Source organism: Papio anubis, chromosome 18 (genome assembly GCF_008728515.1).
Source record: "Papio anubis isolate 15944 chromosome 18, Panubis1.0, whole genome shotgun sequence".
Lineage (NCBI taxonomy): Eukaryota > Metazoa > Chordata > Mammalia > Primates > Cercopithecidae > Papio > Papio anubis.
The window spans coordinates 21,883,684-21,898,842 of record NC_044993.1 but is presented as its reverse complement, the minus strand read 5'-3'; the positions used below and the strand labels follow the sequence as shown (position 1 = coordinate 21,898,842).

Genomic DNA, 15,159 nt, shown 5'->3' with positions numbered 1-15,159 from the left:
TTCTTGCCCAAGTAGCTGGGATTACAGGCGCCCGTCACCACGCCCAGCTAATTTTTGTACTTTTAGTAGAAATGGGGTTTTACCATGTTGGCCAGGCTGATCTCAAACTCCTGACCTCAGGTGATCTGCCTGCCTCGGCCTTCCAAAGTGATGGGATCACAGGCATGAGCCACCATGCCCGGCCCCGCCTCTGACTCTTGAATGAAGACCAGGCAAGTTTTGCAGTCACCAGGTGGCGTGTGCTGAGGCTTGTGGTCCCAAGTTCACTGGAGTTGATTACAGCAGCTCTGGGCCTTGTGTGGGATTTCAGCCATCCATGTAGTGTGCTGGGGAAGTGAGAGACCCTGGAATAGGAAGTTAAACTGCTAGGGTGGGACGGTGCATTAGCGAAGGAGTGGAAGCCTTCCAGGAGAATGAGGGAGAGCCCCAGGGAAGTGGTTTGTTGTTTGTTGCAGAGGGACCAACCCCTGTAGGAAGCCCAAAGGGCTGGGAAAGATATCCATGAAGGAGGCCTTGGAGAAGCAGCTTTCTGAGCCCTGGTGGGTGATGGTGTTAGAGAGCAGGCCTCCAACACTTCACACCCCCATTTCAGAAAAGATGAGTCAGAATAATAAGAGGAATGATTTTAACATTTTAGAAACATGGGACTTCAACTAGGATAAGGGGCCCAGGCAGAGGAGTGAGGAGAGTGGGCGCCCTGACGGCTGAGGCTGTGCGTGTTCCTGCCCCCTCTCAGGGTTGAAGAGCAGCATGAGACTGAGGCCCAGGGAGATATGAGTCAAAGCCGTGATGTGGCTGGGCGTGATGGCTCACGCCTGTAATCCCAGCACTTCGGGAGGCTGAGGCAGGTGGATCATGAAGTCAGGAGATTGAGACCATCCTGGTTAACATGGTGAAACCCCGTCTCTATAAAAAAAAATACAAAAAATTAGCTGGGCGTGGTGGCGGGCGCCTGTAGTCCCAGCTACTTGGGAGGCTGAGGCAGGAGAATGGCGTGAACCCGGGCGGCGGAGCTTGCAATGAGCAGAGACCGTGCGCCACTGCACTCAAGCCTGGGCGACAGAGCGAGACTCCGTATCAAAAAAAAAAAAAAAGCCGTGATGCTCGGGCCATCTTTTCAGCTAGACCCTATGTTGAGTCTGGGCTCTTGAACAGCAAAGCTATACTCCTGACCAGGGAAATAAATGAGAGCCAGGACTTCGGTTTTTTGTTTGTTTGTCTGAGACAGAGTCTCGCTCTGTTGCCTAGGCTGGAGTGCAGTGGTGCAATCTCAGCTCACTGCAACCTCCACCTCCTGGGTTCAATCAATTCTTGTGCCTCAGCCTCCCGAGTAGCTGGGATTACAGGTGTATGCCACCGTGACCGGCTAATTTTTGTGTTTTTAGTAGAGACGGGTTTTCACCATGTTGGTCAGGCTGGTCTTGAACTCCTGACCTTAGGTAATCCACTTGCCTCAGCTTCCCGAGATGTTGGGATTACAAGTGTGAGCCATCACGCCTGGCTAGGAGTTTGGTTTTAATGAGACTGGGTTTCTGGAGAGGGAGAGCTGAGGAGGACGGCTGGTTTCCTTAGAGTTGTCCTGGCTGTGCTGACTTGTTCTCTCTTTGTGTGTAGGTGTAGACGGGGCACTGCCTTCAGAGCAGGTCCTGCCAGCCTCGCTGGAGAGGATGCCCTCGTGTCCGTGATGGGCTGTGGGACAAGCAAGGTCCTTCCCGAGCCACCCAAGGATGTCCAGCTGGATCTGGTCAAGAAGGTGGAGCCCTTCAGTGGCACTAAGAGTGATGTGTACAAGCACTTCATCACAGAGGTGGACAGTGTTGGCCCTGTCAAAGCTGGGTTCCCAGCAGCAAGTCAATATGCACACCCCTGTCCCAGTCCCCTGACTGCTGGCCACACGGAGCCTCCCTCAGAACCACCACGCAGGGCCAGGGTAGCTAAGTACAGGGCCAAGTTTGACCCACGTGTGACAGCTAAGTATGACATCAAGGCCCTAATTGGCCGAGGCAGCTTCAGCCGAGTGGTACGTGTAGAGCACCGGGCAACCCGGCAGCCATATGCCATCAAGATGATTGAGACCAAGTACCGGGAGGGACGGGAGGTGTGTGAGTCGGAGCTGCGTGTGCTGCGTCGGGTGCGTCATGCTAATATCATCCAGCTGGTGGAGGTGTTCGAGACGCAGGAGCGGGTGTACATGGTGATGGAGCTGGCCACTGGTGGAGAGCTCTTCGACCGCATCATTGCCAAGGGCTCCTTCACCGAGCGTGATGCCACACGGGTGCTGCAGATGGTGCTGGATGGCGTCCGGTATCTGCACGCACTGGGCATCACACACCGAGACCTCAAACCTGAGAATCTGCTCTACTACCATCCAGGCACTGACTCTAAGATCATCATCACCGACTTTGGCCTGGCCAGTGCTCGCAAGAAGGGTGACGACTGCTTGATGAAGACCACCTGTGGCACGCCTGAGTACATTGCCCCGGAAGTCCTGGTCCGCAAGCCCTACACCAACTCAGTGGACATGTGGGCGCTGGGCGTCATTGCCTACATCCTACTCAGTGGCACCATGCCGTTTGAGGACGACAACCGTACCCGGCTGTACCGGCAGATCCTCAGGGGCAAGTACAGTTACTCTGGGGAGGTGAGTCTGTGCTGCCCTGTCCCGGCATGTTGGGGAGGCACCTGCGGGGGCAGGTATTTCCTGCAGCTCTGTCAGAGGTACATCCTCAGGGCCATGCTCATGAGGGCCAGGCAGGTCATGTAAAAGGGACAAAGTGAGACTATCACAATGTAGTTTGGGTTCCCTCATGAGCCCTGAGACAAGGGCTTGGGAGCAGATAGTTTATTTAGGATGTGATTTGAGTAACTGCAAGTGAAGGAGTGGGGAAAGCGAGGCAGGAAAGGGAGAAAGTCAGTAGAGTAGATTGAGAAGTGGCTGCCACTGTGGGCCACTGGAGACCATGGTAATAACCCTGTGGAACGTGCCTCACAGTTGTACCACCAAAGAGCAGGAACGTGAGTTTCTTTCTTTCTTTCTTTCTTTCTTTTTTTATCCACCGACTCCTGTACTTCATGGGTTGAGAATTTCTTTGAGGGCACTAAATCCCTGGTGCTTCTGGGCTGTCCTGATACAAACTAGTGCTAGAGAAAGTCTTTAGGCAGAGAAGCAGAGAGATGCAGGCACTGGCGGTGGGAAGCTGTTGCCAGGCACCAAGCAGTGTGCCACAGCTGCAGATGAGCTCAGAGGTGGGCTGAAAGTATGTGGGTATCTGCATCTGCTCTGTGGGGCCCCAGCCAAGCTAGACTGAACATGCCCATCTCAGAAAGCAGCTTCTCATCTCTGTCCAGTTTTGCCACACAGTGAGGACCTCATGTGTCCAGATCTGATTTTTTTTTAGAAGAGAAGCCAGAAAATCTGATCTTTTATTTTTTGAGATGGAGTCTTGCTCTGTTGCCCAGGCTGGAGTGCAGTGGCACAATCTTGGCTCATTGTAATCTCCACCTCCTGGGTCCGAGCGATTCTCCTGCCTCAGCCTCCTAAGTGGCTGGGATTACAGACCTGGGATTACAGGCCCGCACCACCTCGCCCAGCTAATTTTTGCATTTTTAGTAGAGATGAGGTTTCGCCATGTTGGCCAGGCTGGTCTCGAACTCCAGACCTCAGGTGATCTGCCCGCCTTGGCCTCCCAAAGTTTTGAGATTACAGGTGTGAGCCACTGCACCCGGCCAGAAAGTCTAATCTTAAAATGTTAGAATATTCTGATTTACATATTTAAGCAGCTTCTTGTGCGCCAACAAACAGTAACCTGCAGGTCAGATTCAACCGCCAGGCCGTCAGTTTGTGTCTTTGGATCCATTGATAGTCCTGATACCTCCCAAAATGTGTGAGGTTTCAGCACCGTTGGGAGCCGAAGGAAGGTACAGAAAAAGTGAGGGCTGATTGGTCCTTAGGAAGGATGCTGACTGGGTAGAAGACAAGGCTGACCGTAGGAAGCAGCAAGCATGGCAGCTGGAGCCTAGTGGTGTGCTGGGAAGGCTGTGAAGAAGAGAGTATGTGTCAGCTTTATGTGGGAGGGAGGTGAGCTTGGCAGGATGACAAGATTTTGCCCAGGCAGTGAGAGCTCCCTCTTCTAGGGGGCTCCCCATAGAGTGTTTCTCTCAGACATGGACCTGCTGAGGTGCTGTCTGTGCCTCTTGTACATCTTCTGTAGAAGGGAAGGAGCTCTGGAAGAGCTCCCTTCTGTGGCCCAGCTTTCCTCCCAGGGGTATGGGCTGGGCCCTCTCTGGCCCCAGCCAGCATTTCCTTCAAGAGTCACCCAACAGCTGGCCAGGTGCGGTGGCTCACACCTGTAATCCCAGAACTTTGGGAGGCCGAGACAGGTGGATTACTGGAAGTCAGGAGTTCAAGACCAGCCTGGCCAACATGGTGAAACCTTATCTCTACTGCAAACACAAAATTAGCCAGGTGTGGCAGTGGGCACCTATAATCCCAGCTACTCGGGAGGCTGAGGTAAGAGAATCACTTGAACCCGGGAGGCAGAGGTTGCAGTAAACCGAGGTTGTGCCATTGCACTCCAGCCTGGACAAAAAGAGTGAAACTCTGTCTCAAAAAAAAAAAAAAAAGGTCACCTAACAGCCTCACGCCACTTACTTTGCCTTTAGCACTTGAGGTCCTGTGCTGTATCACCTTCCCTGACAGCTTCCAGATGTGGCTTTGGGATCCATTGAGGACTTCCTCCTGCTGGGGAGGGGGTTGGCATTCCCTAGGGGCATCCCCATGTTATGCCTCTCAAAGGTGGCACAAGGAAGGGAGGGAAGCTTTCCTCCTCAGGCTGGCTCTGTTGCAGGCACAGGGGATGGTGTTTGTTTGTACCACTTTTAGGAGATGGTTGAGTAGGAGTCAGGCAGGTGGTGAAGATTTATACCAGTAACTGGGATCTGTGGGCCTAAGGGTGAAGGGGCCACTGTAGACCACCAGGTGCTTACTGCAGAGTGGTCAGCCTTGTGGAGAACTCAGTCCTGGCCCACTGTCATTCTTAGGTTTTAAGTGGACAGGTGAGTTCTGCAGAAAATCTGTCACATGCTTATAGCACTGGGCGATAAATGGGACCATACTGGTACTGAATGAGAGCCTGTGAAGCCAGAGAACAGTCCCCAATACTCAGTTAAAAGTCAGAAGTGCCCAACAGTGAATTAACTATCACACTCGGGACCATTCCAGTCTAATTAGATTTGATTCAGGGTTCAGATAATTTGGTTCCCAGCATCATCATGGCAAGTGCGAGCTTTTGGTGTCTATGGAAGGCACTGGGAAGTGTGAGAGGAGCAGGCACAGGTGGTGACAGAGGGAACAATTTAAAGACGAGCCCCTTGATCCTGATGATGATCCCCTCAGTAACGTTGGGGCAATGCCCTGATGTTTACTTGGTTGTCAGATATGGATTGGCCATCAGGTTGGCACAGTCTGTAGCTATAAACTGGAGATAAGAAATCCTCTTCCAAGGCTGGGCACGGTGGCTCATGCCTGTAATCCCAGCATGTTGGGAGGCTGAGGTGGGCAGATCATGAGGTCAGGAGATGGAGACCATTCTGGCTAACACAGTGAAACCTCGTCTATACTAAAAATACAAAAATTAGCCGGGTGTGGTGGCGGGCGCCTGTAGTCTCAGCTACTCAGGAGGCTGAGGCAAGATAATGGCGTGAACCCGGGAGGTGGAGCTTGCAGTGAGCCGCGATGGTGCCAGTGCACTCCAGCCTGGGCATGAGTGAGACTCTGTCTCAAAAACAAACAAAAATAAATCCTCTCCTAACTGGGCGTGGTGGCTCACACCTGTAATCGCAGCACTTTGGGAGGCCAAGGCGGGAGGATCGCTTGAGGTCAGGAGTTCGAGACCAGCCTGACCAACATGGTGAAATCCATCTCTACTAAAAATGCAAAATTAGTCGGGCATGGTGGCACATGCCTGTAATCCCAGCTACTTGGGAGGCTAAGGCAGGAGAATCGCTTGAACCTGCGAGGCAGAGGTTGCAGTGAGCTGAGATTGTGCCATTGTACTTCAGCCTGGGCAACAAGAGTGAAACTCTTGTCTCAAAAAAAGGAAAACAGCCGGGCGCGGTGGCTCAAGCCTGTAATCCCAGCACTTTGGGAGGCCGAGACGGGCGGATCACGAGGTCAGGAGATCGAGACCATCCTGGCTAACACGGTGAAACCCCGTCTCTACTAAAAATACAAAAAATTAGCCGGGCGTGGTGGTGAGCGCCTGTAGTCCCAGCTACTCGGAGGCTGAGGCGGGAGAATGGCGTGAACCCAGGAGGCGGAGCTTGCAGTGAGCCGAGATCGCACCACCGCACTCCAGCCTGGGAGACACAGCGAGACTCCGTCTCAAAAAAAAAGAAAACAAAAACAAAAAAATCCTCTCCCAGACTGGGCATGGTGGGTCACATTTGTAATCTCAGCTGAGGCAGGAGGATCACCTGAAGCCAGGAATTTGAGACTGCCTGGGCAATATAGTGAGACTCCATCCTAAAACAAAACAAAATAAAACAAAATTTAGCCAGGTGTGGGCACATGCCTGTAGTCCCAGCTACTCAGGAGGCTGAGGTAGGAGGATCACTTAAGCCCAGGAGTTCAAGGTTGCAGGGAGCTGTGAATGTGCCACTGCACTCCAGCCTGTGTGAAGATGGTGTCTTGCTGTGTTACCCAGGCTGGAGTGCAGGGGTGCCATCTTGGCTCACTGCAGCTTCCATCTCCCAGATTCAAGTGATTATCTTGCCTCAACCTCCCAAGTAGCTGGGACTACAGGCACATGCCACCACGCACGGCTAATTTTTTATATTTTTAGTAGAGATGGGGTTTCAACATGTTGGCCAGGCTGGTCTTGAACTCCTGACCTCAGGTGATCCGCCTGCCTCAGCCTCCTAAAGTGCTGGGATTACAGATGTGAGCCACCACACCTGGCCAAGACCCTGTCTTAAAAAAAAATTGTTTTTTTTTTTTTAAAGCCTGTCCTGGTGTTCTCTGATACAGCTATAAAAGCATGCCAGGTTGCTGGCAGGAACTTGAAGGAGGTGCTGCCTCTGCTTACCAGGAGACTGTCTAGCTGTGAAGTGAATGGCTAGAAGGAGTGATTGCTGGGTCCCATTCTAGCGATGTCTGTCCTCACCTCCATGCAGAAACATAAAGAGAAACCAGGGCCCTGCCAGGGAGTGGCAGAGGCTGGTACTTCTCAGACACCTGATGTTCATGCATCCCTGGAATCTCGGGTCTAAGAAATGTAGATTCTGATTTTTTTTTTTGAAGTAGCGATCTTCACTCCTGTCGCCCAGGCTGGAGTGCAGTGGCACCATCTCGGCTCACTGCAAGCTCGTCTCCCAGTTGTGCCATTCTCTGCCTCAAGCCTCCCGAGTAGCTGGGACTACACGAGCCCTTCCAGCATGTGGCTACTTTTGTATTTTAGTAGAGGCAGCGGGGTTTCACCGTGTTAGCCAGGATGGTCTCGATCTCCTGACCCGCAAGTGATCCGCCCGCCTCGGCCTCCCAAAGTGCAGGGATTACAGGCGTGAGCCACCGCGCCCGGCCGTAGATTCTGATTTAATAGGTCTAGGTGGGGCCTGAGGGTCTGCATTTCTTTTTTTTTTTTTTTTTTTTTTTTTTTTTTTTTTTTTTGAGGCCGGAGTCTTACTGTGTCGCCCAGGCTGGAGTGCAGTGGCGGATCTCAGCTCACTGCAAGCTCCATGCTCAGTTCTCATTCTCCTGCCTCAGCAGCCTCCCAAGTAGCTGGGACTACAGTATTTTTATGACCTAGTTTTGTATTTTTAGTAGAGGCGGGGTTTCACCGTGTTAGCCAGGATGGTCTCGATCTCCTGACCTCGTGATCCGCCCGTCTCGGCCTCCCAAAGTGCTGGGATTACAGGCTTGAGCCACCGCGCCCGGCGAGGGTCTGCATTTCTAACAAACACCAGGTGGTGTTGATAACATTGACCTATAAGAACATGCTTTAGGGGAGGGTTTTTAGGCAGGTGCCTTAAAAATGGGCTGGGGTGGTCAGGGACAGTCTTAGAGAAGAGGGAACCTGGAATTTGGAGCATGGCCGTGAGGAGTTAGACGAAGAAAAAGGGCATGACAGCCACAGAAGTATAGGAGGGAGAAAGCAGGAGGCAGGCCTGGGGGCAGTGGTCTGAGGGACAGGTTCATATATAGCTGAGGTCCATCAGAGGACCCTGCAGGGCACGTGGGAAGTTCAGTTGTCCTGATAGCAGGCTCTGGAGAACCATGTGAGGTTGTAGCTGAAACTGAATTTTTTTTTTTTTTTGGTATGGAGTTTCGCTCTTGTTGCCTAGGCTGGAGTACAGTGGCGTGATCTTGGCTCACTGCAACCTGTGCCTCCTGGGTTCAAGAGATTCTCCTGCCTCAGCCTCGCAAGTAGCTGGGATTACAGGCATGTGCCACCATGCCCAGCTAATTTTGTATTTTTAGTAGAGATGGGGTTTCTCCATGTTGGTCAGGCTGGTCTCGAACTCCCAACCTCAGGTGATCTGCCTGCGTCAGCCTCCCAAAGTTCTGGGATTACAGGCGTGAGCCACTGCTCCCGGCCTGAATTTTTTTTTTTTTCCTTTGAGACGTAGTCTCGCTCTGTCGCCCAGGCTGGAGAGTGGTGGCATGATCTCAGCCCATTGTAGCCTCCACCTCCCAGGTTCCAGCGATTCTCCTGCCTCAGCCTCCAGAGTAGCTGGGATTACAGGAGTGTGCCACCATGCCCGGCTAATTTTTGTATTTTTAGTAGAGACGGGGGTTTGGCATATTGGCTAGACTGGTCTCAAACTCCTGACCTGAGGTGATCTGCCCGCCTCAGGCTCCCAAAGTGCTAGGATTACAAGTGTGAGCCACCACGCCTGGTGAAACTGAAATTTTAAGATAGATCTGGGAATGTCTGAAGTTCAAGAAGCTGGTTGTGTTCTGGGAGCTCTGCATGGTGCCAGGCTGTTGAGGGCCCAGCTGGCAGAGGGGAGCATTGAGCTTAGCCCAGGAGGGAGGGAGAGAGATTTCCCAAGATGTGCTGACAGAGGAAAGACTCTGCTACAAGCCTGTAGGTTTGCCTGAGTTCCTGATTCTGGCAGTTGTTGACCTGGCAGTTTATCTAATTGGAGCTTGCACAGTCTTGCTAATTGGCTATTGATTACCTGAGGGTTGGAACATGACAAATGGGGTGGGGAGTGGATTCCTGCCCAGTCCTACTGTAGCTGAAAGACTGGGTCCTTAGATTCTGCTTGCTGCTCTGCTGGAATCACAGGGCAGGACTCTGCGGCTCACAGTCAGTGAGAGAGAGAGAGAGAGAGAGAGAGAGAGAGAGAGAGAGTGTGTGTGTGTGTGTGTGTGTGTGGTGTGTGTGTGGTGTGTGTGTGTGTGTGTGTGTGTGTGTGTGTGTGTGTGTGTCACTGCCCTGCCTTTGCTCCTACTACGCTTTACCCGGAGCTGAAAAGCATCAGTTCCCAGCTCCAGAGGCAAATCCTGGCAGACTCTGGTGGCCCTAATCTGTGACTGGGAGCTTGCCTGACCCCAAAAATCAGATTCTACCACCCTCTGTGGAGAGCTCTGGGTTGGGAGGGATCAGTCTGGGACATTTCCTGGGGGAGGGGTCCTTATCATGAGATCAGGCTCTCTCAGCTGGAGACCAGTCCAGCAGACCCTCAGGCCCCACAAGACCTAATAAATCAGAATCTACATTTTAACAAGATTCCAGGGGATGTGCATGGACATTAGGTGTCTGAGAAGTACCAGCCTCTGCCACTCCCTGGCAGGGCCCTGGTTTCTCTTTACTTTTCTGCATGGAGGTGAGGACAGACATCGCTAGAATGGGACCCAGCAATCACTCCTTCTAGCCATTCACTTCACAGCTAGACAGTCTCCTGGTAAGCAGAGGCAGCACCTCCTTCAAGTTCCTGCCAGCAACCTGGCATGCTTTTATAGCTCTATCCCAGGACACTAGGACAGGCTTTTTTGTTGTTCTCCTGGCCACTGCCCACCCACAAACACACCTGCACACACCTGGGGAAAATGCAAGAGACGTGAAGGCCTGTTCTTCCTATCCATGGAGGTTGAGATTGCCTGGGGGTAAGGAACTAGAATAGGGAATGGTCATAGGATGAACCTGCATTGGCAGGCACACGTGAACACAGGCCTTGGCATAGAGCCACTGGGCCTGGACAGTCTGCAACGTGGACTGTGGTGCTCAGGTCAGGTGGTTGGGCCTTGACCCCACCCACTCCAGCCATCTGTCCTGTATGTATGATAGGCATTTGCCCTTAGGAAGGCCGTGTAAGAGAGCAAGGCTCTGCTGGGATAACCTCTGAGAGAGAGAGTGTGCCATGGTGAGGGGGATGTTGCTGTGTGAATGAAGGACCTCCGACGCAGCAGCGTTTGGAGGTATGCATTCCTCACCAGCGAGTGTCTCATGGCGCTTGATGCCTTTCTAGGGGCACCTTTCCTGTTCACTGATCCGGTAGAGTGCTGTCCCTTGTATACCAGGCCCGGTCTGGTGTGCCTGTTTCCTGTGGGCTCTGTCCATGCAGCCCCAGTTCTCTGTAAGGCTCAGTGGCTTCCATGGACTTGAATAGAAAGCTTCCTGCAGAAGATGGGTTTTGAGAAGGAGGAGGCCCAGAGAAGGGAGCATTGCTGAGTGCTCCAGAATAAACAGATTGGGAGTGACGGAGCAGAGGTTGAAGAGGCTGGGGCAGGCCTGGTGTTTGTTTTTGGGAGTCCTCTGCACTGTGGGAGGAGCCCTCTGGGTTCTGGGTAGTGGAGGAGGAAGGCAGCAGAAAGTGGGAAGGGAGCCTGGCAGGAGGAAGGCTAACTGGAGTATGGGGCAGAGCCCTAGCTCTGCAGGAGGGACATCAGCTTGTATGGGCAGACTTGGAGAGCATTCTGGGCTACCCTCTGACCTGGAGGGCATGTGGGGTCCTGCCTGCCATCCTGGCACTCCAGATCCCCCAGCCCAAAGCCTGTGCCCTAGACCCCACCCTACTCCCTGCATACCACAGGTCTGAGCCATTGCCTCTGTTCACTCTCCACACCAAGCTTCTGCCTCAACTCTTCACGCAGCTCCCAGTATCGGTCTTAGTTATTTAGAAATAATGCTGCCTACTGCCATTGTGTGGTGCCTACTGAGTAGCAGACCCCGAGCTGGATGTTCTGCACCCCCCACCTCCAATCTATGACAACCCTGCCAGGCGGTATGTAATCCCCCACCTTACAGATGAGGAAACTGAGGATGGTGAGGTTATGTAACTTGGCCATGGTCTACCAGCCGGAGAGTGGCAGGTCTGGGATTTGATTCTAGGCTATCTCGGCTTCAGAGTTCTTGGCCTGTCTAGTGCTGCAGTCTGCTCTCCCTGGTATGTGTGCCTCAGCACATTGCTGGTTTCTTGTTTCAGTACTTTCTGGCTGCTGATCAGTGGATACATCTCTCCTGTCTAGCCTGTAGGGTCCTTGAGGACAGCATGTACATCAGTACATATGCTCTCCACTGTCGTGTCCAGGCTTAGTGCACAGTAGTACCTGTGTGCTGGGTTGAACTGGAGTATTTATAAGTGATAACTGGTGGGGGAACTTTCTCTTGGCTTCTCCTGAGGGAAGCACCAGTGGCTATTGGTGACACCCTGGGAAGGGTCCCAAATGTGACTGCTGGCAGGCAGACAGACTGTGCAACCTGTGGAGTGCTCCCCTCAAGGGGCCAGACTCCAGGAAGAAGCAGAGAGCCTGCTAGTGATGCAGTTAGGAGGCTGCTGGCCACAGCTGCCTGGGGGCACAGGCAGTAGGAAGACTTAAAGGCCCAGGGCTGGTGTGTGCTTGTCAACTTTTAGGGCAAATCCAAGACTCTTGGAAGAGGAGTAAATGCTGAGGAGAGGATTACTGGAAAGGAGAAATCTGAATGTTTACCCAGCACCCAGAGGCACTGGAGTGGAGAGGGCATGCTGGAAGTTGGGTAGAGACACAGGTTGGGAGAGGTACGGAAGACCTATGTGAATATGAGAGCAGTCTGAGGACACAGTCACCTTGAGAGGAGGCTTCCTATCACAGGAGGCCTAGGAGGCCTGGAGGAGCTGTTTCTAAAGGATGGCACAGAAGGTGAGTCATCAGCTGCAGACTCATGGTAGAGGACTGTCAGGGTCCTCCAATGCGGCGAGTCTGTGATTTACTTGACATGAAATGTGACATCCTTGATGTCAGTGCTTTTGTCAAGAGTTCTATTCCTAGAGGCAGGACAGATGAAGGGGCTCTTGTAGGATTGATATTAGAGTGATGCCATTAGGAGCTTTGCTGTGTGCTGCATTCAGCATCCTGAATTATCACCCTCCTCTGTTTGGGCAGTCTCTGAGCTGTGGGTGAGCCCAGGTGACTATACCAGGAACAGGTGGGCTTGGGTAGAAATTCTCACAGAGCCTTATGAGTGCTGCTGGTTAGGGGACAGACTACTGTTGAGAGAGGATGCCCACCTTCATGGCCACTCTGCTGCTACCTGGGTGACAAGGGCTGGTGGGAGGTGGCTTCCCAGGGGTGGGTGTCTGGTCTGCAGGTTGACCATACATTGATCTAGGGCTAAATATACCTGAAGAGGCAGTGAGCTTGACTACGTGTAGTTCTTTTTTTTTGAGATGGAGTCTTACTCTGTTGCCCAGGCTGGAGTGCAGTGGTGTGATCTTGGCTCACCAAAGCCTCCACCTTTTGGGTTCAAGCGATTCTCCTGCCTCAGTCTCCCAAGTAGCTGGGATTACAAGCACCAGCTGCTGCACCTGGTTAATTTTTGTATTTTTAATAGGGATGGGGTTTCACCTCGTTGGCCAGGCTAGTCTCGAACTCCTGACCTCAGGTGATCTGCCTGCCTCAGCCTCCCAAAGTACTGGGATTACAGGTGTGAGCCACCACACCTGGCCTCCCCACTTCTTAAAGTGACTCTAACATGCGTTGGGATGTAGAAGATAAAATGAGATGCAGAGAATGTGGCATGTCTCAGGGCTCTCTAGGTGACGGGACTTGGTTATGCAGCCTGGTCCTATGCTCTGACTTTATGTCTCCCTCCCTGCCCCTCACCTGCCCCCATATGTCACAAGGAGCAGCCATGTGAGCAGGGATAGGACCTCATCCCAGAGTCATGGGAAGCACTGTCTGGGTGTCTGGAGAGCAGGAGACCAAATGCATATGCTGGTGGCAGAGTGGAGGCAGGGAGGCAGGGATTGTGTTTCCTGGCTTATGCTTGGATTCTCCTGGATGCTTCAGTTGCTTGACTTTTCTCACCTTCAGTGTGGGTGGGGACTGTGATGGACCCATCAGCTCACCTCTCTTCTCACTGGCCTCTGCTCCCAGAGTCAGAGGATGGCTTTTCCACGACTCTCTCAATAGCTGACAGCACGAGCAAACACAAATCAATTTAGAATCCTTCGCTATGAGGCATCTGTCCTCCTGCCCTGCCAGCCTGCTGGGGCTGCTGCATGTCAAGTGCCGGATGCTGGTGCTGTCTGTGTGTGAGGATCCCATCAGGATGATCACATGCCCCCATACCTGGCCAGGAAGGTTCCCTCGGGAAAAGCCATCCCTACTTCACCAAAACATGAAGCGTTCAACAGATTAAGTCTCCCTCCTTCACTGTAGGAGCAGATGTCCTCAGGCTGGATTCCTGCCTGGTCACTGGGAGGTGGCATGGTTTAGGCCACTGGATGGAGGCAGTGGACCCTCAGTTGGTCACTGTGGTTGGGGACCTGCCCTTGGAGACCTCTGGCAGGAAGGCAGAGGGAAACTCTCTCCATGTGAGGCCGGAGGCAGCTCTGAGTGGAGAAGAGCAGCAGCCCCATCTTGTGTCACCTCTGTGCCACCACTGGGCTCCCCAGAGCCCTGTCCTCTAGGTTTCCCTTTGTCACTGCTGCCGTGGTTGCATACACCCCAGAGAGCAGCAGCTTCCCTGTAGTGGCAGGAGCAGACCCACCCCCCACACTGCTGCATTCAGCCGTTCCTGCTGACCACCCATAGCATCACGTCAGCCTGGGTCACAGCTGCCTTTCATCACTTTTTCCACCTCCAGCCCTTGAGGCTTTGCCAACAAAGAGCAGGGTGTGGTGGCTTGTGCTCAGAGCCATCCCTGGTGCGTCAGCAATCCTCTCCCTCTCCTGTCTTTTCATTGTCTGTCTCCACCTGGACAGCACTGCCCTTCACAGGCTCTGTCGCTTCTGGGCCCTCGAGTTCCTCTGGGAGCTGCTGGGCTGTCATCTCTCCCACATTCTGACCTCTTTATTTTTATTTATTTTATTTTATTTTTTAATAGAGATAAGGTCTTGTAGAGCCCAGGCTGGAGTGCAGTAGTGTGATTATAGTTCATTGTTACCTTAAACTCCTGGGCCCAAGCCATCTTCCTGTCTCAGCCTCCCGAACAGCTGGTTCTACAGGTGTGGGCCACCATACCCGGCTAATTTTTTAGGGTTTTTTTTGTAGAGATAGGGTCTTACTATGTTGCCTAGCCTGGTCTTGAACTCCTGGCCTCAAGTGATCCTCCTGCCTTGGCCTCCCAAAGTGCTGGGATTAGAGGTGTGAGCCATTGTGCGCAGCCCTGACCTCTTTAGATCCACTCATAGCCTCCCATGCTCATCCTCCTCCTACCCCTACTGAGGTGGAGGCTTGCTCTCAATTGCATAGCATAGCTGATGGTGACTTGGTCCAGCCAACCTCACTGGCTGTGCCCCTCCAGGCTCACCTTTCCAGGTCAGTCCTCCCATCACACAAAACCGGTTACCCTTCTCCATCGTGCCTATTGTCCCTCGGTAGACGTGTGGTGCCCAGAGAGCTCTGTTCCCTGTGGCCCATCCAGTTTGGAACAGAAGGCTCAGTCACATTCATGTCTTCGTTCTTCCTGCCATCCCATGTTGACCGTCCGCTGGCCCTGAGCCAAGTCTTATATGCCTGGGGTTCCAGGGACAGAGACCTGTGGATGAGATGGTTATAGCCGCTGAGCCTCCAAACTGCTTCAGAACTTAGGATGAGAGGAAGTTTAAGAAAAAAAAAAAAAAAAAGACCGTGCACAGTGGCTCACACCTGTAATCCCAGCCCTTTGGGAGGCCAAGGTGGCTGGCCCCTGAGGTCAGGAGTTCGAGACCAACCTGATCAACATGGTGAAA

At 52.8% G+C, this 15,159-nt stretch overlaps 1 protein-coding gene across 1 annotated transcript in view; it reads left to right on the top strand.

Moving 5' to 3' along the window:
* PSKH1 (protein serine kinase H1) overlaps nucleotides 1-15,159 on the top strand; it is a 39,224-nt gene that overhangs the window by 14,882 nt on the left and 9,183 nt on the right. The window contains exon 2 of the mRNA XM_003917075.4: nucleotides 1,615-2,641. Coding sequence (XP_003917124.1) covers nucleotides 1,685-2,641 — 957 coding nt within the window. The 5' untranslated portion in view covers nucleotides 1,615-1,684. The remainder of the gene's footprint in view (nucleotides 1-1,614; nucleotides 2,642-15,159) is intronic.